This window comes from Amblyomma maculatum, chromosome 11, assembly GCF_055883805.1.
Source record: "Amblyomma maculatum isolate TAMU_Amacu chromosome 11, ASM5588380v1, whole genome shotgun sequence".
NCBI lineage: Eukaryota > Metazoa > Arthropoda > Arachnida > Ixodida > Ixodidae > Amblyomma > Amblyomma maculatum.
The window spans coordinates 22,920,719-22,944,783 of record NC_139354.1 but is presented as its reverse complement, the minus strand read 5'-3'; the positions used below and the strand labels follow the sequence as shown (position 1 = coordinate 22,944,783).

The following is a 24,065-nucleotide window of genomic DNA, read 5'->3' as shown; positions in this document are numbered from 1 at the left end:
TCATTGCCCCACATTTCTGGGTACTATGCAGCACCAACTCGCCCCTCAAGCTGTTTTACACTAAGCAAGTATCAGAATTAACTTGTTTATTTAGCGCGTGTTCATGCTTACCAGCAGGTACTTCGGAATAAATTTTTTCTGCTCCTGCAAATCTGTTCAGGAGCTATTTTGTTTTTGTAATCAACTTATTTTCCCACTCCACACTCCTAATAGCTATTTAAGATACATTTATTCTGAAGTTGACTACAACAATGACAGCAGCAAGAGTATTTTTGCACATGTGCAGTAGCGTTCAGCAATTTTTGATAGAAAGGCCAAGAGAACTAGTTAAGAAACAGAGCTGATGTTTCTATCAAAAGGAGACTAAGATGACCTAGCTTAGGTAGGGGCTTCAAACTAAAGCTCAGTTTTCGGAAACGCCACAGCGTAAGTTATCACAAACTCAAGAAGACACAAATATTGTGCGTTATAACTGCAGACCTACATTCACTGACTGGCGAGGTTCAACAACTTTATTCGCGTCATACTTCCGCAAGGGCGTAGTTTCCGTTGACATGTTTAAGGCAGCAAGAACGGATTACTCCTCCCTGCTATGAACGTCCCGGTCAAAAAAGAACAAAAGAAAAGAAAAACGATGACAGTGCTGTGAACTGGGCTTCTCTACTGGTTGTGTTTTGAGACCGGAATTTAGTTGAGCGCCATGAGAAATGCGTTTTGCACCCCACCGAGATCCAATCGCAACAGGACGCAGAACAAGTTAACGTCCTTTCACCGCGGGAAACCAGAAGGAACGCTTTTGGCACGTGCACCTTGTGTCATGGCCGAATGAACTGCTGCTGCCCAACTTTGGGCCTTCTTTCTTGCCCACGATAGCAGTTTATTCAATTTTTTTTTGAAAACCTACCATGCCTCTCCCCTTCCACAACGGAATAGGAAGCGGCAGGCACTGAAGGCAATATGTGCTACTCTCTGTAGGAAGTGTGGATCAGGAAATACTTCAACGCTCTTTATATTATAATGTCGCATTCCGCCCTCTCTGACGTCCACCAGACATGCAAATAGACGACATAATATGTTAAAGCAATGTTACTTATACTCCAGTAAACGTCCTAGTGCTTCTAACGATGCAGCCGATTCAAGTCTTTCTGGGCGACTAAAGGAAGCGGTATTTTATTTAGACATACAGTCCTAAGCGGAGTGTATCATTGACCGCTATGCTTATATAGTATAACATGACACACAAGTTTGAGGTGCATCTCAATCATTCCGCAGGAGCTAAGGCAATGACGACAAAGTTATAACAAATGACGATGTACATTTTGTGATCACAACATAAACAAAAAGAAGTCTGGAAAAGTAAAAAGCAATCATGCAATGTGACTCAACCAATCTACAGTATGAACGCAACTTATTTACTAAATAGGATTCGCCCATCTTTAGTTCTGTTATTCTGGTTTAGTCCCTTTTCAGAGTTTGAGAGAGGGTTGTGGGTCACACAACCTTTCTCTTCCTCGGTTGCTCTGAGAATGAGCAGGGTATGTGCCTCGAAGTTATGACCACGTTGAATAAATTGTTCCGAAACTGGCTTGATGATACTTCTTCTGCTGTGCCACCTACGTGCGGCTAGTACAGGTAGTGCAAGAAGTAGACGTGACGAAAGCTTCAAAAACATTGAAAGAAGTTGATTCTCTGACAAGCTACAACAACAAGGTAATGAGGAGGAGGAGGAAAGGCAGGAAGATGAAACGGAAGAAGAAACCGGTTTGCTACCCTGCACTGAGGGAAGTGGGTGAGTGGATATAAAGGCGAAGAATAAAAGGAACGTGGAGGAATAGGAAGCCCATAAATCAGTGAAGTAAGTATAGTTCCATCACAGCCACATCACGTTACATCACAGCAAAATCACAGCCTATCGATCAGGCCTGTGGTTTTCATGAACCGGAGCAGTGCCTGGGAGGTCTTCACCGCAGACGATCCCGCGGCCAGTGGCCTAGAATCTTGATTTCTGTCATTGGGCATTCATCTATACGCTTCAGCGCATGGCAGCTACACTGTATTTCACAACGTCAGTCCTATTTAACACGGTAAAATAAATAAGAGTCATGCACGCGAGCCCCTCGTATGAGGGTAGTTGAGGAATTGAGCGACTTGCCATCCTTCTAACAGTTTTGTCTTATTGAAGGCAATGCTCCGGGGCACGTCCGCAGTAATTAAGCATGGTCGAAAGCGGCGGGCTTGGAACGTATAGGACACGTGCTAGCGTCGTTTCTACAACAGGGCACCATCAACATGTCACCTAGGGTTTATGATCGCAGCAGCCCAAGCCCTTCAAGACAACATCTATAATATAATCTGCTTATGTTATGAGGGAGAGCCTAAGTGCACGAGGGAGCCAGGAAAAGTAATTCTGATTGCAGAGACTACAAAGTTGGGAAGAGCGGAGTGGAGGTCAAAAGAGTGGCTAGTTAAAGAGACGTTCGGATTCGATATTTCGATTGTAAGGGAGCCTGCGCTTCTGTAATCAATGCTTCCGGCGTCTACTGGCGTCAAATGTATCTAAAACCGTTTCCTTCGTCATATATTTGGAGCTTGTAGATCTTGAATGCTTTTAACCTGCTAGTAACTGTTCTCAGTTACATCAAAACCTGGTCACCATCAAGGGGTAAGAAAATCCAGCAGCATCCCTGCAACAGAATACAGCGCGATGGAAAGGACCAAAGAGACACACAGAGTACAGGACAGGCACTTGTCCTGTCGTTCGTGCATCTCGATTGTCGTCAGCCTTCGCGCCCCGTATTCTTTTGTGAATCTGGAACAAACTAACCCACGCAAGAGTTATTGAATCTATAGCTTCAACGCTCTCGACAGTTCCTGATGCATGCTGTACGTGTCCATCTGGTGACGCTGTTTTGTTAGGCTGTGAAACCTTTCGTCCCGCGCACGGCAGATTTTGCTTCACAGACGCTACTTTGCACACTATGAGCACATTGCATCTGACCTACTCACCGCAGATGATCAGGAGCTTACACATCTGACATGGCACCAGAAATGGGCGCTACGCGCATACATCCGCTCGAAGGAACCAAATATTCAGTACAGGCTTCGAGAACGTGCCATGTGCTTGCCGTTTTCACGTAGGCTAGCAGTGGTGTCCATCTAGCAATGAAATCACCGCCAGCCTAGCGGTGCAAGGCCAGCGCTTATAGCCGGAAAGAGGGCGTAACAGTCATGATGGCTTGGAGAACGTGAGTGCTACTTTGCAGCCGGGTGGTTCCTTTGCGAGGTGTGGATGTCTATCGTGGTTGCGTCTACTATAAACCTTTTCGCTCTGAAAGGAAGCATACAAACCGTTGATACCAGCCATTTACACCTGCACACTTTGACAGCGCCAAGACAAATATTTTACATGGATGCCTTACGCAAGGATAAACCGCCTCTGAAGTCCATAAAGTGAATACGGAGCCATTTGCAGTATGATGTAGAGGGTTCGTTTTGAGAGACAGGAAGGGGGAGGAGAAGGAGGGGAAATGTATTCGAGGCCAGCATCCAAGGCCACTGTATCAAGGTCCGTGATAAAAAGCCCTTGCGCAACAAATGCATGTTGTTAATTTACCGAGACCAAGTTAACGCTTTACTGCAGGAAATGTAGACAGGGAGCAAGAAAACGAAGGAAGATAATGATAGAACTACGATAGTGCAATACAGGTTCTCTCCGAGAGCCAGGAAAGCGAGTTATACTAAACCGTTATTTTCCAGATATTTGTTGTGGCAAACAAAAGCACGCCAATTTTGCGGATGATATGGTTGTCAAGTTTTTAAATAGCAATATTGTTCAATTAAACCAAGGCATTCTCCTTGTGGTTATAAATCTCCTTGCCTAATTAATGCTTAACTCGCTCAGTTACTTGCTTGATACAGAAAGCGTGTAAGCACCCACAGGCGTTATTTAACCTCACCATACATTAGATGGTGAGATTGTAATGCTATCTCACCATGCAGTCACAACATGTAATGCATGGTGAGTCACCAAGCATTACATGGTGAGATTAAAGAATTTTTTGTGTTTCCATGACCTCTTTTCTCATCCCTCGCGAGCAGCACTTGTAACAAGTGCTCATTTTTGGCGCGATTCTGGAGGCCCTCCGGAAATTCACTAGGAAACAATCTCGAAAAGTCTGATTCACGCGCCCTTTCACAAACTACCAGAGTTCAGGTGTTATATACCACAAGGATTCATTATGATGTGACGTGGTATGGTATAGTATAGTATTATATGGTATGGTATGGTATGGTATGGTATGGTATGGTATGGTATGGTATGGTATGGTATGGTATGGTATGGTATGGTATGGCATGGTATGGTATGGTATGGTATGGTATGGTATGGTATGGTATGGTATGGTATGGTATGGTATGGTATGGTATGGTATGGTATGGTATGGTATGGTATGGTATGGGTATGGTATGGCATTTATGATATGGGGTTAAGCTTTATAAAGCTACATAGACAGTATATAAATGACGCCATAGAGGCAGGATCTACTTTTTCCACAAACTGGGGTTCTTTAACGTTCACTGACGTGACTTGTTGCACAGGCACAGGAGTCACTGTCTTTCAATACAACCTAAACGCGTTAACCACGGCCAAGATCACTCCCACGTCCACGGGCTGCGATAGCGAGCGCACTATCCGCTTGGCTCAAGCGGCATGAGAGACCTGTTATTCATTCGCCAATTCAGATCAATTAACGATTTTTCGCTAAAAAAAAACCGTAACTTGCAAACATCGGTGCGATGCGACTAAATAGCTACCCAGGCTGCATGCTTCAGAAAGTGGTGAGCCCGCTGTAGAGCAGAAAATATTCGAAGTAAAACATTTATTTTTCCTTGCGGACACATTGCGAGAAACGCCCTTCTTCTGGCCAGCAGACGATACAATGATGATGACGAAAGCCCTTTCTCATTGCAGTTGCCTTAGTGACCAGCTTCAAAGAGAATATCGAAGCTTCTTGTCGACGTCTTCAATCGAAAACACACTGTCCAGACTGCCACGGCACACATTCGTGCAACCTTAACACACAGAGACAGACATCTATCCCTTGAAGCCGTAACCGCCGTACTTCAGGCCTCCTCCGTATCCAAGGCCTGCACCAAATCCGAGTCCACCTCCGTAGCCTCCGAGTCCACTGTGGGCCACGATGGCACCTCCTCCGTGAACCTTGTCTACGTGGTGGATCGTTCTGACGACGAAGACAGGTCCGGCCACTGCTCTGGAGAAGCCAGGACCACCGCGCAGTAGCGTCACACTGCTTCCCACACCAACACCTCCACCGTAGCCAAGGCCACCACCGTAACCAAGACCACCGCCGTAGCCTAGTCCATATCCGCCTCCGTAGCCTCCCAGTCCGCCGGCAATGGCGGAAACAACGATAGCAGATACGAAGAGGGAGATTGTCTGTGTAGAAAGCGTAATTCGGGATATAGTAGCAATTTGACTAAACAGGATCTTAAAATTCAGATGTATATCAAGCAAAATGTAGACAACAAAAGCCAATAGTTCGCACTGTGTTGGTTAAAAACAACATGCCAACATTTTGAACAGTTGAAAACTAGATCGATAACGCATGTTGCGGTGCATTTTTATGGTTCCTTGGATGGGCTACTATAAGCCATTATCTCTAAACATATTATGGTGGAGGTAAGTTCTTTCAGCCCTTACACGTCAGCTCCCCAGCTATCAGACTGATTAGCTGAATTCCAATAGTACATAGCAAAATATGGATATAAAAAATTAGAGTGAAATGTACAGGCCATTTTGATTTTGCTAATATATCCAAAATTTCTGAAGCTACACACCAGATTTACTCTTGATAATTTACTGTCGCTGAACTGTCATGTGTTTGGAGTCAGCTCGAAGTATCCGAGCTACTCGACTCAGCCCCTTGTTCAAGACTTTAACCATGTTATTAGAATATGGAGGGTCAATACATGAGATGAAGAATAGGTTCCGAAAACCACGCACTTGCTTTGTCATGAATTAAGCCATGCACCAATAAATGTCACTACTTTACCTCCGCCTAACAATTTTCTACGTTTCAACAAAATAGAACTATCCGTAATGCACATTTTAAGGTTGAGTAACACAGCTATAAGGGGCAGAGAAGAAATATTTAGACGCCGAATTAGACGCGGTCTTAGCTTATAGTTTGTGGCGATGTCCGCTTCATTGAAGTTCGGGCAAGCCGTGGTCTTGTTATTCTAAGTAACTGTCGGAACTGTTATGTCGCCCACTACAGCTGGTCTTCCGCAGCGTTGAAACAAAGTTTCCAGCAAATGACTAGAAGCTCGAGATTGAAGAGTATTTACGTCTTCTTATAAGCTAAGGAAATATCCTACGTCCTTTGCAATGCATTTTATGATGGCACATAAAGGAAAAACAGTTTTCTCTGCACATATTCCTGCAGAATATTTTGATACGTTCGACTTAAATTAAGACGATGCAACCGGATATGGTTTAGGAACTCCGTCGTAACACAAGCGTACGCTTCAAAATACTCAAGTTGCAAGAGCAAGGTAAAGCGTACCACTGGCTTCATGGTGAAGTTGTTGAGCGCTGCTTCCTCTCGACGATATGGTGTCTCGCAGTGGGCCGGTGGTTGTTTATATACCCTTACCCTTCCTCAGACCTTTGTTTTTTAGTTAAATCTTTGTGCTGCATTGGCCAAGGAAAGAGGTCGTTTTCCGCTTTGCCGTCTCTTAGAGCCGCCGAAGAATTCGGAGGGAAATTAGCCAACCTTCTCCCTCGCTCGAATATTCGGTGGAGAGAGTATATACCGCGCGACGAACTGGGCGAGGTACGCTTCTTTTTGCCCCTTGTGTTGCCAAACGGAATTTTAAGGTCTTGTACTGTGTGTTCAAGCCTGTAAAACAGATCATACACGGTCCCACACTAGAGCTAAATATTCATTTTAGTTTCACACAGTTGATGCAAATATGCAGTTAAAACATCTAAATTTAATTCTTACCGATAATGTTGTTTACCTTATTGATTATGCATTAGAGGTTGATATAAAACTAGGATCGCCTGATAATAGCGATAAAGAAGCAATTAAGGAGCCTATAGTTAGAGGCTAGAAATAAGGCGAATAACAGTGTGGCTTGGTGGCAGGCAAAATTGTTAATGCAGCGTCAGACGGAAAAAGCAGGAAATGAATTATGGAGAAAATAAAGTACTAACAAATTTCTGAAGAAAAAATAATTAACTATTCAGTCTATAGGGTACGTCAGGCAAAAGGAAACAAATGCATATCCTGCGGAGTGATTTATTACAGGCATCAGCAAAGAACTAAAAAATGACATCGTGGTATTGAATGTCGTTTGATCTAGTAATGATGTCAGGACATTTCCCGTCATTAAATAGCCACAGCGGACGTAAAAGGAAACAAAGTTTATTAGCCACGTCAAGGCCTTGTTTGAAAAAAAAAAACGATGTAATTTTTGTGAGCCCGTTAATTATGGCGATGATGATCATCAATAAATATACTTATGTTTAGGCACAATTAAAAACAAAATAACATTTTTGCTTGGGCTTTACTAGCTAAAGCCGAAAAACTGCAGCGCGCATTCCGAAATGTTCGCACGAAAAGTAGAATACATTACCATAAGTTACACTCAAGGGCAGGCTCAGGTCGCATGATGTGGCGCTGAAGCTTCTCGTCTGGTAAATCATTCTTCTTGCGCTGAAGAAATTACACAAAATATTTGGATTGTTTGAGGCCGAAGATGCTTTCTTGCAAGAAATATACCACTTAGATGAAGCAATGTTCACACCTTTAATTATATAGACAATAACAGCGAGGTTCCACAAGATTGCTTTAGGCCACCAAAACAATTTCCCAACAAGCCACTTTTCTTCTGGGGTAGCATACATTGTTAGGCTCTTTCGGGATTTTAGAACATAGCGGGCTCTAAGCGGAAGTTTTGGAGGGCACACGAAGTACTGCTGCTTAGCTTGAGCTGCCGTTTTCTTTTTTAATTTCATATCATATGCACAAAACTTTGTTTAACTGCACTGCGTGTCTTGAGTTTAGAATTTTACGACACCAAAATTGCTACATTATCATTTATCACGAGATTGTATTTATTTACGTTCAAAGTTTTGAAAGCAAGTTTATTGGTTCCTTGTTAAAAATTTCATTTCAAAATGCGCTTTGTTTTACCCGCCGCCCTTTGCGAAGGTTTCAGCATCTACAACTTCAGCGGGCCAATTCAATGCAGCAGCCTGTCCCGAATATGGGACTCCCCGTGAAGGGTTAGCAAATGACGGAAAGTGTGCGGGTCTGAGTCATATGAGGAGATGTCCCCTGTAACGTGCAATCATACCCGCGCGCAGAGATTCCTTTGCTGAATCTTTACCTTCATTGCTGTAGTAGTTAAGGTCCTGATGTTCCCTACTGGAAAACGAGTGCAGTGCCGGTTTTGTTAAATCTTTACTGGTGACGATCAAGGTAAGTTCCCAGCTAGTGAGCAGTGGGCACACTGCTGGAGACATAAACGTTTGCAAAAATATTTGCAAGCAGGAAACAAGTTTGTGCTAACAGAGCATGTGCCGAAGTTGATGGAACTGCTCGTCGAGAGACCCAGAAAGAGAGAATCACTTTATTTCTTCAGCACAGCGAGGCTTGGCATTCTGCAGCGAGGTATCGCGGAAACCCGACATTCTAGAAATTTGGTGCCATCACCCATATCGGCCGCTAGTGCAGCACCGTCCAGAATACGACGTCGCTTTATTTAGTATAGTTACGTATCTTTTGAATGTTATTGTCATCAAACATAGGAAGCTTAACCTTCCATTCTGCAGGCTCGAGTCATTCAAGTTAGTAGGATGATAAATTGTTCAACCACCCCTTAACGTAAAATCTTATTCCGCTCTTCACATTCGGCGCTGCGCTTGTCCTTAATGGAGCGCTATTATTAACACCGTTATCTCTGTTCCAATGGCAGGCGCATGAGGGATACATCAGTCACATATTTTCAAGTTTAGCGGCAATGTTAAATGGGTTTGCATAACTACGGCGTGCACAAAATACAATCAACTTACTTTTTCATTTTGATAATAAGTTTCCTATCGCCTCGAGCCCGCTTCCATAGCACTGTATTCACCCAAGTGTTAAATGGGAAATTATTCGAAGCCCTTCGGGTTGAAACCTGACGCAATAAAGTATCTAACAACTATCGGCCACAATGGCTAGAATGAAATATTTGAAGAAATCACAAATTGCATTAATTATAGCCAACTTCTACCTGCAACGGCTTACAAGTGCCCCTTTTACCTCAATGTTTTATGGTGAACGACCATCGAAATAAAAGCTGTTTAATGCAGCTCATTGGATATTGTCGCAAACAATTCAACTATTTATTTGTTTTTTGTTTTTCGGCAGCCGCCGGCATGCGGCCTTATCACTGGGATTCAAGCGCATGGATCGATTCTATATGCTTTGTTTGTTCATGCTCGTTGTGGCGAGACGCAGCTTTATCGTTTTCTTTGTCGCGAAAGATGGGTCGAGATCTTTCTAGAAGATTCCGGCCACTCGCGTGTGTTACTACAATGTTCCAGGTTATGCTAGGCACCGTCTGAGGCTTTATTTAGATGGTTCTTAGCCGAATTTAAATTCAGCCATGATAACGGGGCATTCAGCGCGACACAGACATGAAAGAGGACACTACAGGAACTGCTGACAACAAAGGGCATTCCTATATCGATGACCTCCGAGCAAGCTTATTGCTATCGCTGCCACCGATTGCTTATTTTTTTTGTGTGGATGAGCCCCGTTTGACGCCCCCCTCAAAGAGGTCGACGACGGCGTCTGTTTGGGACTAGTAAGCGCTAGCAGTTTCGTGCACCAACAGCGATCAGACACTGAGCTGAAAGACACAGCCGATTACCTGCAATATAAAACAGTTCCCTTCCTGCTGTATTCAAGAGTCATTTGTAGTCGTTCATAATAAGCAATGGCATCCTTGTGAAGAATTGTGAGAACCTTGTAGTGCCTGAAAGCCTCCGGCAGGAAATTCTGCAGGCGTTGCACAATGAGCCCACAGCAGAGAATCTCGGGTTAGCGCGTACGTTGCAGCGAATCCAGAACTATACTGGCCGTGGTTGCCTACCAACGAATTTCATTACGTGAAAATATGCCGTGAGTGTCACCGATGCAAGACTCCCGTGATCAGACCTTCAGGGCCACTGTTTTTTGACCAGCTCTAAATTGAGCACTGCTAATTGCGATCGGCATTCGTGGATCGACGACCGCCGAGCACGCGTGTTGCTATCGCCACCACCGATTGATTAGTTTTTGTTGTTGTTTTTTTTTTGTGCGCGGAATTAAGCCCCAATAAAGGGTTTATTTCAGTGAACTTCAGGCCTCCAAATTTGTCGCCAGTGGCATTGCCACACTACGGGACAATATAAAGGTTCTTTAAAACACAGATTATTTTCACGCAACAAAAAGAGTCCATTGCTCTAGCATCAAATACGCATGAAGAACCTTAAGTATCTTAGAAATTGTTTTATGTCACACGGCCGATTGAGAACCGCAGCACCTTTGAATTCACAGGCCTCTTTCTTTAGTTTTTTATCTTAAATTTCAGATATACTTAAACACCATCTCTTTTAAAAAGGGAAATATCAAGGCAGCGTAAAAGGTAAAGAAGCAAGAATGGAACGCACAAATATATTCGACCATGAATTGATTTTATTCCCGTCATGATTTAGTCCACCTGGTCTTTCAGTCAACACTTCTGAGTCTGACCTTCCCGGCCACAGAAGCCGTTTTTGGATGGAGGCGAAAAGCATAAGGCCCCCATGCGCATAAGGCGCGATGCCTGTGCAGGTTGAAGAAGCCCAGGCGGTCGAAATGTTTGGAGTCCTCCACTGCGACAACTGTCACTGTGTGAGACGCTTTGAGATTGAAAACCCCGCAAACAAAACCAAGCATCTCGAATAATTAGTAAAAACGGAGATAAAATACTAAATACATTTACTAAATACTAAATTCACGGCTGATGCACAGCACTCTGAATTCTTGTAATGGCGTGCTAAATAAGTAAAAGCCACTAATAATCTTCACAATTATCACCGTTGGGTAGCTATGGGCATAGCAGCCTTGGCCAAGAAAACATCATTATAGTTATGAACGAAGAAAAACGTTTTTTACAAACGCCAGCTCGTTTTTCCGCACAAAATCAAAGTAAGGTAAGCTAAGCCAAAAGGAGCTTCGTAGAAATATGACGTTCGCTGATGACGTGTTGTGCAAACTATGCCACCCAATTCGAACTGCATGCGCTATTTCGCCACATAATGCTGTACACTCTTTCGTTTCCACACTCAATGTGAGAAAATTGACACTAAATCCTAACCGTGTTATCGTTATTTTGCAGTGTTGAATGTTGTGTCATTGCAGTCTTCTGTTACTGGGGGAAACATTTTATTTAGGGACGCTGGTTTGTGATTTCTCGCGGCTGAAACAAGGCCGGATTGTAAATAAAACAGATTGTGATAAGGCTGAGCAGTCTATTTTTAATTTTGAGATGAGGGTCTTGTTGGATATTGAATTAATTGTTTTCTTCTTTATTCACATTCTGTGAAATACATCTTCTCCAGTACGCACTCTAGTAATGCTCGTACATAACTTCCACATCCAGAATAGTTGCTTGTTGGGCTAAATAGACTCATGGTATCTTGCGTAGAAGCGACGGACTGCGACGGACACAGAGACCTTTTCACTGTGTCTCAATCGTTCTTTCCGCATATTGTTCGCGCTGCTACGCAAGGTTTGACATTAACTTCCTGACGGCCTTACAGCGAGCGACATTTCGAGCTGTTCTAGCCCCTTCTGCCGTACGTAGCGTCTTTCTTCGGCGTACCCCGCCTAAGACTAGAGCCTAGTGGGTAACCAGCCATAGCAATGTGAATTGACGGTGCAGTTTCTGTTGACTTATTTAAGGCAGCAAGCACGTATTACTCGTCCATGCTTTAATTTTTCTGGTTAAAACGATGACAGTGTTATGAACTGGAATTCACTACTGGTTGTGTTTTCAGACACCAGTTTGGTTGAGCGCCATGAGAAATTCGTTTTGCACCCCGTCGAGATCTAATCGAAAGAAGGGGCAGAACACACGCGACCTTTCACCGTGGAAATCATCCAGAAGGAAGGCTTTCGACACGCCCACTTTGTGTCATGGCAGAATGAATGGCTGCTGCCCAACTTTGGACCTTTTTTACCCACGACACCAGTTTCATCTATTAATTTTTGAAAAACTATCATACCTTTTTCTTGCACACTGTGTTAAGAAGGGGTAGGAACTGAAGGCAATAGGTGCTGCTCTCTTTGAGAAGTGTAGATCAGCAAACACTTCAACATTCTAGATTGTGGCGTACTGCCCTTCCTGGCGTCCAGAAACCATGAAAATAGGGGATATGATATGTTGCTACATTGTTACTCACGCTCCAGTGAACAACCTAATGCTTCTACCGGTGTACTAGTAGGGCATAGCATGACATATGATTTCAGACCATATCGCAAACTTTCCGCGGGGTCTAATTCAATTCGGCTATAAAGGTATAACAAATCATGATATACAATCGGTGATCACAATGTAAACAAAGAAAACTCTGGAAAAGTCATGAAGCAATCAATCCCACAATGTGACTCAACTAATACAATTTATTAACGCTCTTAGATACTTAGCGTGCTTTACCTTTGTTTAGTTATTATTTTGGTTTAGTCCTTCTAAAGGATTTAGAGAAGGCGTGTAACGAATATTGTTTCTCTATATCGGTTGCCTGCCGCTACGCTCCTCCGATAATGAGTAGAAAATGTGCATCGATGTTATGACCACGTAGAATAAATTGTTCCGAAACTGGCTTGAGGATTTTTTTCTCTGCTGTGCCACCTACGTGCGGCTGGCACAGGTAAACAGGCAAGAAGTGGACGTGACCACAATGGCCAAAACACTCCAAGAAGTTAGTTCTCGGTCAAAGTACAATAACACGGGGAAAGAAAAAAGACCCCTGCTCGCGAGCAACTCACACGACGGCAGTTGAAGCGACTTGCCGCGTTGCTTCTAACAGTACTGCCTTTTTGAAGACATTGCTCCGAGACATGCCCCACCCCCCTTATTTTCAGGAACGTCGCCAGCGGCGGGATTAGAACATTTAGGACAAGTGCTAGCGTTGTTTCTTCAAGAAGGCCCGTCAACATGTCACCTGGTAGTTATGATGGTGTCAACCCAAGCCTTCCCAAACGACATGTGATATAATCTGCTTATGTTATGAGGGACAGACTAAGTGCACGAGGGAACCAGGAAACGTAATTTTGATTGCAGAGGGCGCCAAGCTGGGAGGTGTGGAGAGGAGGTCAAAAGGGTGGCTAGTTTAGGAGGCATTCGGTTTCGATGCCTGCATTGTTAGAGCGTCTGGTCTTCTCTAGTCAATAATTTGCGCGCCTTCTTGGGTGAAATGCACGTGAAAGCATTTCGGTTGTCGTATATTGGGAGCACAGGACAAGCGTTGGTACTATAGTTTGTCTATTTCTTTTGTCCTCGTCCTTCGCACCGTATTCTTTTGTGGATAAGGAACCAACTGCCTCAAACAACAGTTTCTGAACGGTATTTTTGCAATGCTACTGACGGTCTCTATCGCATGCTGTGTCCATCTGGCGGCTCTCTTTGGTTCAGCTGCGGAGCCTCTTGCAGCGCCCACAGACAGATTTTGCTTTACAGACAACTATTTGCACACTACGAGCGCAATGCATCGGTTGCTGCTCACAACAGATGATCAGGAGCTCCTGCGTCTGCCACGGCACCGGAGAATGGCGCCACGTGCATACATCCGCTCTGAGAAACCAAATACTCAATACAACCTTGGGGAACATGGGATGCGCTCACCCATTTCACATAAACTAGCAGTGGAGTCTAACTAGCAATCAAATCACCACCAGCCTAGCAGTGCCCGACGAGCGCTTGTAGCCAGAAATAAGGTGTAACGGTCCTGAGGGCTTGGAGAACGTGAGCGGTACTTTGCAGCCGGGCGGTTCCTTTACGGGGTGTAGAGGCCTACCGTGATTGAGTTTAGTATAAACCTTTTCGCTCTGAAAGAAAGCATACATACAGTTGATACCAGTCATTTACACTCGTATACTTTGGTAGCGCCAAGAAAAGTATTTTACGTGGACGTCTCAGGTTAAGCTAAACCATCCTTCACATCATTGAGGTCATCAAAGAGCTATTTGCAGCATAACGTAGACGGTTCGTGTTGAGCGACTAGAAATAAGCTGCTCAGTTGCACCTGCAATTTTAAAGTAGCACAGGCTGCGTTTGCTCCGGAATAAACATCAATAATGGGAGAAAGGGGCAAATCATTGAATCTTTACGAACGAAAATGCTCAAGCACTTATCTGTTTTCTGGAAACTGACATAAAAACACGCACAATTTAAACACCCCATAAGAAACCTAAAATATATAGTACATGTCAACCAGTGCAGCCCAGCTTTAGCTGTACGGAAGCAATTGCTACCTGAGCGGAGAGGAGGAGAAAAATTGTATTCGAGGCCAGCATTCAAGGTCATTGTATCAAGGTCCATGATAAACAGCGTTTGCATAACAAAAGCCTGTTATTAATTCGCCCAGACAAGTTAACACATTCCGGCAGGAACTTTAGGGAGGGAGCAAGAGAAACAAGTGTGAGTAGCGGCAGAGAAATGATAGTGCGTATAAGTGCTCTCTAAGAGCGATAAATGCGAGATGAAGTACGCCGTTATTTTCCAGATATTTGTTGTGGCAAATAAAGCACGAAAGATTTGCGAATTATAGCGTTGCCTCTTTTTTAGGTAGCAATGTTGTTCAATTAAGGCGAGGAGTTCTTCCTTGTGGTTATAAAATCTGTTTGGCTAATTTATGCTCATCTCGCTCAGTTACATGCGCAAAGCACGCGAACACCCGCAGGCTAAAATGTATTGTGTCCGCATGAACACTTGCCTAATCTTTCGCGTGCAGCAGATGTACTCATTATAAAAATGCTTCTTGACGCTGTTCGGAAATTCATTAGGAAACAACCGTGACCCAGAAAAGTCGGATTCATGGCCCCTTCCCCAAAAGACCAGAGTTCACGTGGGATATCATATTAGGATTCATTATGATGTGGCATAATGTGACGTGGTGGGGTATGGCATGATACTGAGTGGTATGGTATGGCAAAAATGGAAGGGATTGGAGCAGTATATGGGGTTCAACATTATAAAGCTACACCGGCCATATATAAGGAGTGCCATAGTGAAAGGGTCTGGTAATTTCTATAAACTAGGATACTTTAACATGCAATGATAGGACATGTTGCACAGGTAGTCGTTCATGTCTTTCACTTAAACCACGCGTTCACCGCGGTCCAGATCAGTCCCACCTTTATGGGCTTAGAAACTTAGTGCAGTATCCACTTGGCTAACGCGATAAGAGACCTATTATGGATTCAAACTGAATTCCAAGGGAAGGAAAGCGTAGCAGGGGGCGGCAGAAAGTTAGTTGGGCGGATGAGATTAAGAAGCTCGCAGGGGTCAAGTGGACGCAGCAAGCACAGAACCGGGTTAATTGGAGAAATATGGGAGAGGCCTTTGCCCTGCAGTGGGTATAATCAGGCTGCTGCTGCTGCTGCTGCTGCTGCTGATTATTATTATTATTGATTGATTGATTGATTAATTGATTGATTATTATTATTATTATTATTATTATTATTATTATTATTATTATTATTATTATTATTATTATTATTATTATTATTATTATTATTATTATTATTATTATTATTATTATTATTATTATTAATATTATTATTATTATTATTATTATTATTATTATTATTATTATTATTATTATTATTATTATTATTATTATTATTATTATTATTATTATTATTATTATTATTATTATTATTATTTCACCATTTCAGATCCACTTATACTACGTTGATCGAAAACGCAGGGATTTGCAAAGTTCGGCTCGATGAGACTAGATGGCTACCAAGGCTTCAGGATTCTGCAAGTGGTGCAGGCGCGTACGACAAGTAGAAGCGGCCATGTATACGCCAGCACCCGGGGCCTCATGGTATGTGTGATCTATTGCTCGTTACTTTCATCTCATTCTTACGTCATGCCGACGTAACTCCACATAAATATATATTCGATTATTATATTACGCATAACAAATCCGTGTGACGTTCTCCTCCCCTCTCTCATTATCAGTGGCAACTGCCTTTGCATTTCCTGAAAGGTAGAAGCCTAGGCTGAGAACTTCCTTCAACAGTCCTTAATCGATTCTTTGTACAGCAGAAAAAAGTCGAAGTAAACCATTTATTTAAATTTTTTCTTGCGGACAGATTGCAAGAAAGGCTTTTCTTCTGACCAGCCGCAGGCAGACGATACGATGACGATGACGAAAGCCATTTATTTTTCCGGTTGACGTGGTAATCAGCTTCATGTAGAATATCGCAGCCTCTTGTCGACGTCTTCAATTGAAAACACACTGCCCATACTTCCGCAGCACAAATTCGTGCACCCTAACACACAGACACGCACACCTATCCCCTGTGGCCGTAACCACCGTACTTGAGGCCTCCTCCGTATCCAAGGCCTCCACCGAATCCGAGTCCACCCCCGTGGCCTCCAAGTCCGCTGTGGGCTACGATGGCACCTCCTCCGTGAACCTTGTCCACGTGGTGAATCGTTCTGACGACGAAGACAGGTCCGGCCACTGCCCTGGAGAATCCGGAACCGCCGCGCAGTAGCGTCACACTGCTTCCCACGCCAACACCTCCACCGTATCCGAGGCCACCACCGTAACCAAGACCACCGCCGTAGCCAAGTACGTATCCACCTCCGTAGCCTCCCAGTTCGCCAGCAATGGCGCAAACCACGAAGGCAGACACGAAGAGCGAGATTGTCTGTGTAGAAAGCGTAATTCGGGATATAGTAGCAATTTGACTAAACAGGATCTTAAAATTCAGATGTATATCAAGCAAAATGTAGACGATAAAAGCCAATAGTATACACATTGTTTTAAAAGTGTTAGTTAAAGGCAACATCCAACATTTTAGACACTTGAAAATCCGGATATATGCATTTTTTGTGCATTTTGTATGATTGCGAGGTATAGGCAGCCAGGTGGCAGTGTCTCTCTACATATGTTACGGTTGTGGTCAGTTCTTTCGCCGTCTACACAACAGCTCCGCAATTTATGAGAAAGATTGGCTGAATTTCTTGTAGATAGCAAAATGTGAATAAAAGAAATTCGACAAGTGTATAAGCCATTCTGCTTTAGCTAATATATCCGAACTTTTTGAAGCTGCACACCTGATTTGCTGTCTATATTTCGGAGTCACAGAACTGCCGTGACTTTGAAAGCAGCTCGCAATATCGCGAGCTATTTGACTGAGCCCCTTGTTCAAGACTTTAGCCAGGTTATTAAAATATACAGTGTCAATACACGTGATGGAGAATAGGTTTCGAAAGTCACGCACTTGATTTGTTATTAATTAAATCGTACATTCATAAATTTCATTACTTTGCCTCCACCTAATGATTTTATACGCTTCAACAGAATAGCATAATTCGTTATGCGCATTATAAGGTTAAGTGTTCCTTCTAAAATGTGCAGGAGGATTTTTATACGTCGAAATATACGGCTATAGCGTATAGTTTATGGAGATGGGCACTTCCGTAAAGTTCTGGCAAGCTGTGCATGATTTGAGAATTCTAAATAACTATCGAAATTGTTACGTCATCCACTATTGCTGGTCTTTCGGAGTGTTGGAACATTTTGCAGCTAATGACTATAAGCTCTAGAAGAGTATATGCCTTTTCTTAAAAGCTAGGTAAATATCCTGCATTCTTTTCAATGCATTTGATGATGGCACATGAAGGAGGAACAGTTTTCTCAACACCGTTTCCTGCAAAATATTTTGATGCGCTCGGCCTATATTAAGGCGTTGCGACCTGGTACGTGTTACGTACTGCGTCATATCCCAAGCATACCCTTAAACCAATATCTGTTAGGAGAGATAGGTAACGCATACCAGTGGCTTCATTGTGGAGTGGCTGAGCGCTGCTTCTTTAAGACGTTATGATGTCTCGGAGTGGGACGGTGGTTGCTTATATACCCTTACCCTTCCTCAGATCTTTGTTTTCTATTTAAGACTTTGTGCTGTATTGGCCAAGGAAGCAGGTCGTTTTCCGCTTTGCGGTCTTAAGCCGCCGAGGAATTCGGACGGAAATTAGCGTGCTTTCTTTCTCGCTCAGAATTTCGTTGGAGAGAGTATGGAGGGCAGCCGCGGACAGGGTGGGGCAAGGTTATGGTCCCTTCTAGCGTTACTTAATGGTCGTGGAGTAGGCTTCCGGTCGCCTCTTGTGTTAACTAACGGAAGTTTGGAGTCTCGCACTGTGCATTCGCCTGTATATCATGTACACAGCGCACACAGGAGCGAAATATTCATTTTAATTCCACGAAGCTAATGCGAATATAGAGTTGAAGCATCAAAATTCAATTTTCACTGATAATATTTAATTAATGTTTAATATGCATTTAAGATCGATATAAAACCAGCGTAGACTATTATAGCTATAACAAAACAATTAGAAGCCAACAGAGAGGCTTCAGGAGAGGCAAATAACACTGCACCGATCGATGGTAATCAAAATTGTTGAGGCTGCTTCAAAATGAAAAATTAGGAAATTAATAATGAAGAAACCAAAACGCTGGAAAATAGTACATGAAATAATAATTACCTGGTGTATAGGACACGTCATGTAAAAACAAAACAACTGCGTACCATGCGCAGGAACTTGGTAAAAGCATCAGTAAATAGAAAATAATATCGTGGCATTGAGTGTCTTTTGATGCAATAACGATCTCATAACATTTATCGTGATGAAATGACCACAGAGGACACAAAAGGTGAACAATAAAAGGTGACTACGCCACGGCTTTGTTTTAAGGAAGTGGTGTAATTTTTGTGACCCCGTCAATTATGATGTAGATGAGCATAAATATAATTGTGATTCAGATGCTTCAGCAAAATGGAAAACACTTTTTCCTGAGCTTTATTACCTATAGCCGGGATATTGCAGGGCCCATTCATGACTGCTCGCTTGAAAATAGATAACAGATTCCTTGGAGTTACACTCGTCTTCAGGCTCAGGGCGCACGATGTGGCTCCGAAGCTCTCTTGTTATTTTCTATCTATCATGAAAAAGAAATTATGCAAACTGTTATGAATTGTTTCAGGCAGAATGTGCTTTCTTGCAGCAATCATCGTACCTTGATGAAGAACTGGCCTTATCTATAATAATGTAGACAAAAATGGCGGTGGGGTTCTATAATCTTGCTTTAGGTCACCAAAATAATCCCCGACGACCTAGTTTTCTGCAGTGGCAGCGTTAATTGGAAGGCTCTTTCGGGCTTCATGAGCAGCACGTGCCTCTAGTGGATATTCGGAGGGCACAAGACATGCTGCTATTGAGCTAGAGCTCGCACTTTGGATTCAGCTTTTGCGATAGAAAACTTTGTTCATTATCATTTGTCAGGAGATTGTGTTTACGTTCAAAGTAATGAAAGCAAGAATTTTATTTCGAAAGGCGCTTAGTTTTTCCCGCCGCCCCTAGCCCGGTCTTCCCTATCTACGACTTCAGAAGGCCAGCACAATGCAGCATCCTGTCTCGAGTATCTAACTCGCCGTGAAGGGTCAGCAATGAAGCAAAGTGTTCGGATCCGAGTCATATGACGAGGTATACCATGAAGAATGTAATCATACTCACGCGCAGAGACTTATTTGGTGACGCTTTATCACCATTCCTGGAGTGCTTAAGGTCTTGATGTTCCCTACCGGGAAACGGATGCTGTACCGGCCTCGTGAAGTCCTTGCTGGTGACGATCGAGAGGAAAGGTCGAAGCTATTGAGCACTGGGCACACGTCTAAAGATAGAGACGTTTTCAGCAATTTTTTAAACAAGGAAAGAAGTTCGTGCTAATACAGCACGTACCGAGGTTCATACTTGTCGAGAGAGCGATAGAGAGAGAGAGAGAGAATCAATTTACTTATTCACCGCAGAGAGGCTTGGCATTCTGCCTTGAGACATTATGAGAACCCTACATTCCAGGAATTTGGCGTCATCTCCATTCGCCAGGGCAGTGCTATCGCCAGAAGTTTTAAAGGCGATGTCGCTATACACTGCAATTACGTTACTTTTTTAATGATATTGCCATAAAACATGAGAAGCTTTAGATTTTATTCCGCATACTCCAGTCATTAAAGCCACTAGGATAATATAAAAAAAATTGCTCGACGTCCCTTAATGTCAAAATCTTTTTTTTCCTCTTGTCAATACCGGCTCTGTGTTTATCCCTACTGGAGTGCTATTATTAACGCCCCTAACACTGTTCCAATCGCAGGCGCATGAGGAATACATCAGTCAGATACATTGAAGTTTAGGGTCAAAGTTAAATGGCTATGCGTAACTACGGCGTGCACAGAAATGCAACCGACTTCCATTTTTGTTTTAATGAGTTTCCCATTGACTCGAACCGGCGTCCATGTAACACAGCGTTATACCCAGTCTATAATAGGAGATTATTAGATTATTAGAACTTGACGCCATGATATGCCTTCCAACAACCATCGGGCTGAATGACTTTAATAAAACAATTGAAGAATACAAAAATTGAAACAATTATAAGCCGACTACTATCTGCAACAGCAAAGTTGCAGCAACAGCAACAGCGGAAAGTTGGAGAAAATTAAATGAAATCACTTTACCTCGATACTTGGAGATGAACTACCTTCAAAATAAAGGCCCTTTATTGTAGCTCATTATATATTGTCGAGAACCTTTCATATATTTTGAGGCAGGGTTTTTTTTTAGCGCGAACACATCAAGAGCGCATTCACATCATTCGGCCCAGTAAAACCTTCTTGGGGGCACGTTAAAAGACTGTGCAGATTGCTGCGCTCGGAACTTTGGCGGCAAATTCACCTTTTTCAAGACTAGCTCTGAGTGGTTAAGAAGTTAGCTTCCCTCAGGTGGCATGTTGCACAAGTCACAGAGTGCAGGTGGAAATGGATCCTGAACCAGTTGCTATTTAGCGCTTGTGTGTGTACGTCTCGCCTTTCTTATCTTTGTCTTTGTTTGCGGTAAAAAAAAAAAACCCTACATCAAGATGAACTACCAACTCGCCCAGCAGGAAGTTCTAATGAAGTTTCATATATTTATTTGTTTTCTTTCGACAGCCGGCGCCATGCGGCCTTATCACTGATTCTACTTCACGGATCGATTCTGTTCTCTTGGTTTGTTCATGCTGGTTGTCGCGAGAAGCAGCTTTATCGTGTTTGTTTGTTTTTTTTTTTTTTGGTCGCTCAAGATGGGTCGAGATGCATTCAGAAGATTGCGGCCACTCCCATGTGTCGCTACAGTGTTCCAGAATATGTATAGGCACCGTCGAGAGGCTTCATCTAGATGTTTCTTTGCCGACTTTAATATGAACACGGCTGATTTCAACAAGTATTTGTACATCGATGACAGCATAGCACGCTTTTGCTATCACCGCTGCCGTTTTCTTAGTTGTTTTGTTTTTGTAAAAAAAGAGTTTATTCAAGAGAATTTCAGGCCTCCATATTTGTCTCAAATGGCATTGTCACCACTAGGTGACAATACAAAGGTTCTTTGAAACAAATACAATTTTCAGACACTGCCTATTGAGAATAGCAGTACCATTGAATTTATAGGCCTTTTTCTTAGTAATCCATATTAAATTTCAGACATACCTGCACAATCCCTTTTAAAATGGAAAGATAAAGGCAGCGAAGAAGGTACAGAAGCAAGAATGGAACCCAGGAATATATTTTATTATCAACTAATTTTATTCCCGTGAAGATTACATCGATCTGGTGTTTCAGTCAACACTTCTGAGTCTGACTGTGCTGGTCACAACAGCCGCTTTTCGATAGAGGCGAGAACATAAGGCCTCCGTGTACGGTGCCATGTCAGTGCAGGCTAAATAGCCCCAGGTGGTTGAACTTTCCAATGTCCTCCATTGCGACGTCTCTCACCGCCTGAGACGTTTTGGGAATAAAAACCCTAAAAACAAAACCGGACATCTGCCAAAATAAGTAAAAACAGGGAGATAAAGATACTAAAACAATTGCAGATCCAGATTCACAGAGGAGGCACAGCACTCTTAAAAGTATTCTAATGGCGTGCCTAATTAGGTAATAGCCACTAATGATCTTCACAATTAACACCTTTGGGTAGGTAACGCCCATCGGGGCATAGCAGCTGTGACCAAGACAACACCATTACATTTATGAACGACAAAAAAAAAACGTATTTTACAAAAGCGTGCTCGTTTTTCCGCACAAAATCAAAACTAAGCCTAAAATTAAGTGAAACTAAGCCTAAGGAAGCTCCGTGGGAATGTACCGTCCACTGATGACGTGTTCCGCACACTATGCCGCCCAATTCAATCTGTATGCGCTATTTCGCCACGTTGGGTTGTGCACTCATTCGCTTCACCGCTTTGTACAAGAAAAATTACTGTAAATACTAACTGCGGTATTGTTACCTTATAGTGTTGTATGTGGCGTCATTGCAACCTTCTGTCACTGTTTGAAACATTTTATTTAAGGACACTGGTGCTGATTTCTCGTGGCTGAAATAACGCCGGATTGTAGATAAAACAAATTATGAGGGTGCTGAGAACGCTCTAAAAACTACAAGGTGAAAGCTTGGTTGAATGCTTAGCTAATTGTTTTCTGTTTATTCACCCTCTGTGATATACATTTCCCTCAGTACGCATTTCAGTTATGCCCACGCATATCTTCAAGATCTAGAATAGTTGCTTGTTGGGCTTCAGTTGGTTCATGGTGTCTTGCGTGGCGCGACAGCAACATACTGGGAGGACTAAGGACAGACAACGCGATTTTTCTCTGCGTCTCCGTCATCCTTTCTGCACGTTGCGCGGGCTGCTACAGAGGGTTCCGCATTCGGTTCCTGACACCGTTACGGCGAGCAACACTTCGAGCTACTCTATAGCCTCTTCGGCCGTGGAGTCCTTCTTCGGCGTACCCCGATTGAGTCTAGATCCTGGTGCGTAGAATGCCATAGCAACGTGGATTGAAGCTCTCAGCCCCGCGCCAAAGCATTCAAGGCGAGGAGCGCACCTTGAACGTGATGACGCCGTTTCCAGAACGTTCTACAGGCGCCATTCCTGGAATTTCCTTTTAGTGATGCCACGCTCCTCACCCTCCGTGCCACAGCAGATATTTCCTTCCTCCGCTCTAACGTACTGTGGTTCGTTTCCGCCTCCTGTGCTTTTACTGACATTTCCCCCAAATATACGACTGCACTACATTGATCACCCTTTCTCCGAAACATCTTCGGTGCTATTTCACGTGCGTCTTGATAAAGGCAGCTACACTTCCGTTCTGTGCACACCTAATCGGATACGCTAAGTGCGACAGCTCCGCTCATATACTGCTGACTTTTTTTAGAAACACTTCAAGTGGTTTAATTGCAAACTCGTCGCACTGTGATCAATAATTGCTGCATCTCAGGTAATAACTCTTGACCCAGTTAATCAATTACTATACCGAGAACATCAGTATATATACCTTGCCTAATAACGGCGTGTTTTGGGAGTATAATAGACTCGGCCACCTTCAGAACATATATTTTTTTGTCCGTACTCAGCAACAATGACGCGACCGTTATCGTATTAACAGTCAAGAATTTTAATGTTGGTCGACATGTTGTGAGTCGAGCATCATGCAGGACGGCCATGCTAAATGTACAACGAGTTACGGCCAGCGTGACGCATTTGAGCTGATGTATAGTCTATAAAGATATTCTGATAGAGATGCCCTTTGCTATAGATACTTTCACGGGAAGATGAACGGGAAGGAGAGGATAATTTGAAGCAGGAAATCCGGGGAGGTAAACCAACAAAAGGAGCCACTTTGTCACACTGCACG

General features: G+C 43.2%; 2 protein-coding genes across 2 annotated transcripts; both read right to left on the bottom strand.

Annotated features, from left to right (window-relative positions):
- Window positions 1–5,092: 5,092 nt before the first annotated feature.
- Window positions 5,093–8,348, bottom strand: LOC146173124 (uncharacterized). The gene is made up of 2 exons (XM_084585140.1): window positions 8,325–8,348; window positions 5,093–5,455 (listed from the first exon to the last, which is right to left on the bottom strand). The coding sequence occupies exons 1-2, from the start codon at window positions 8,346–8,348 to the stop codon at window positions 5,093–5,095; spliced, it is 387 nt and encodes a 128-aa protein (XP_084441266.1).
- Window positions 8,349–16,625: 8,277 nt separating this feature from the next.
- On the bottom strand, window positions 16,626–23,300 carry LOC146173123 (uncharacterized). The gene is made up of 2 exons (XM_084585139.1): window positions 23,256–23,300; window positions 16,626–17,039 (listed from the first exon to the last, which is right to left on the bottom strand). The coding sequence occupies exons 1-2, from the start codon at window positions 23,298–23,300 to the stop codon at window positions 16,626–16,628; spliced, it is 459 nt and encodes a 152-aa protein (XP_084441265.1).
- Window positions 23,301–24,065: the final 765 nt, after the last annotated feature.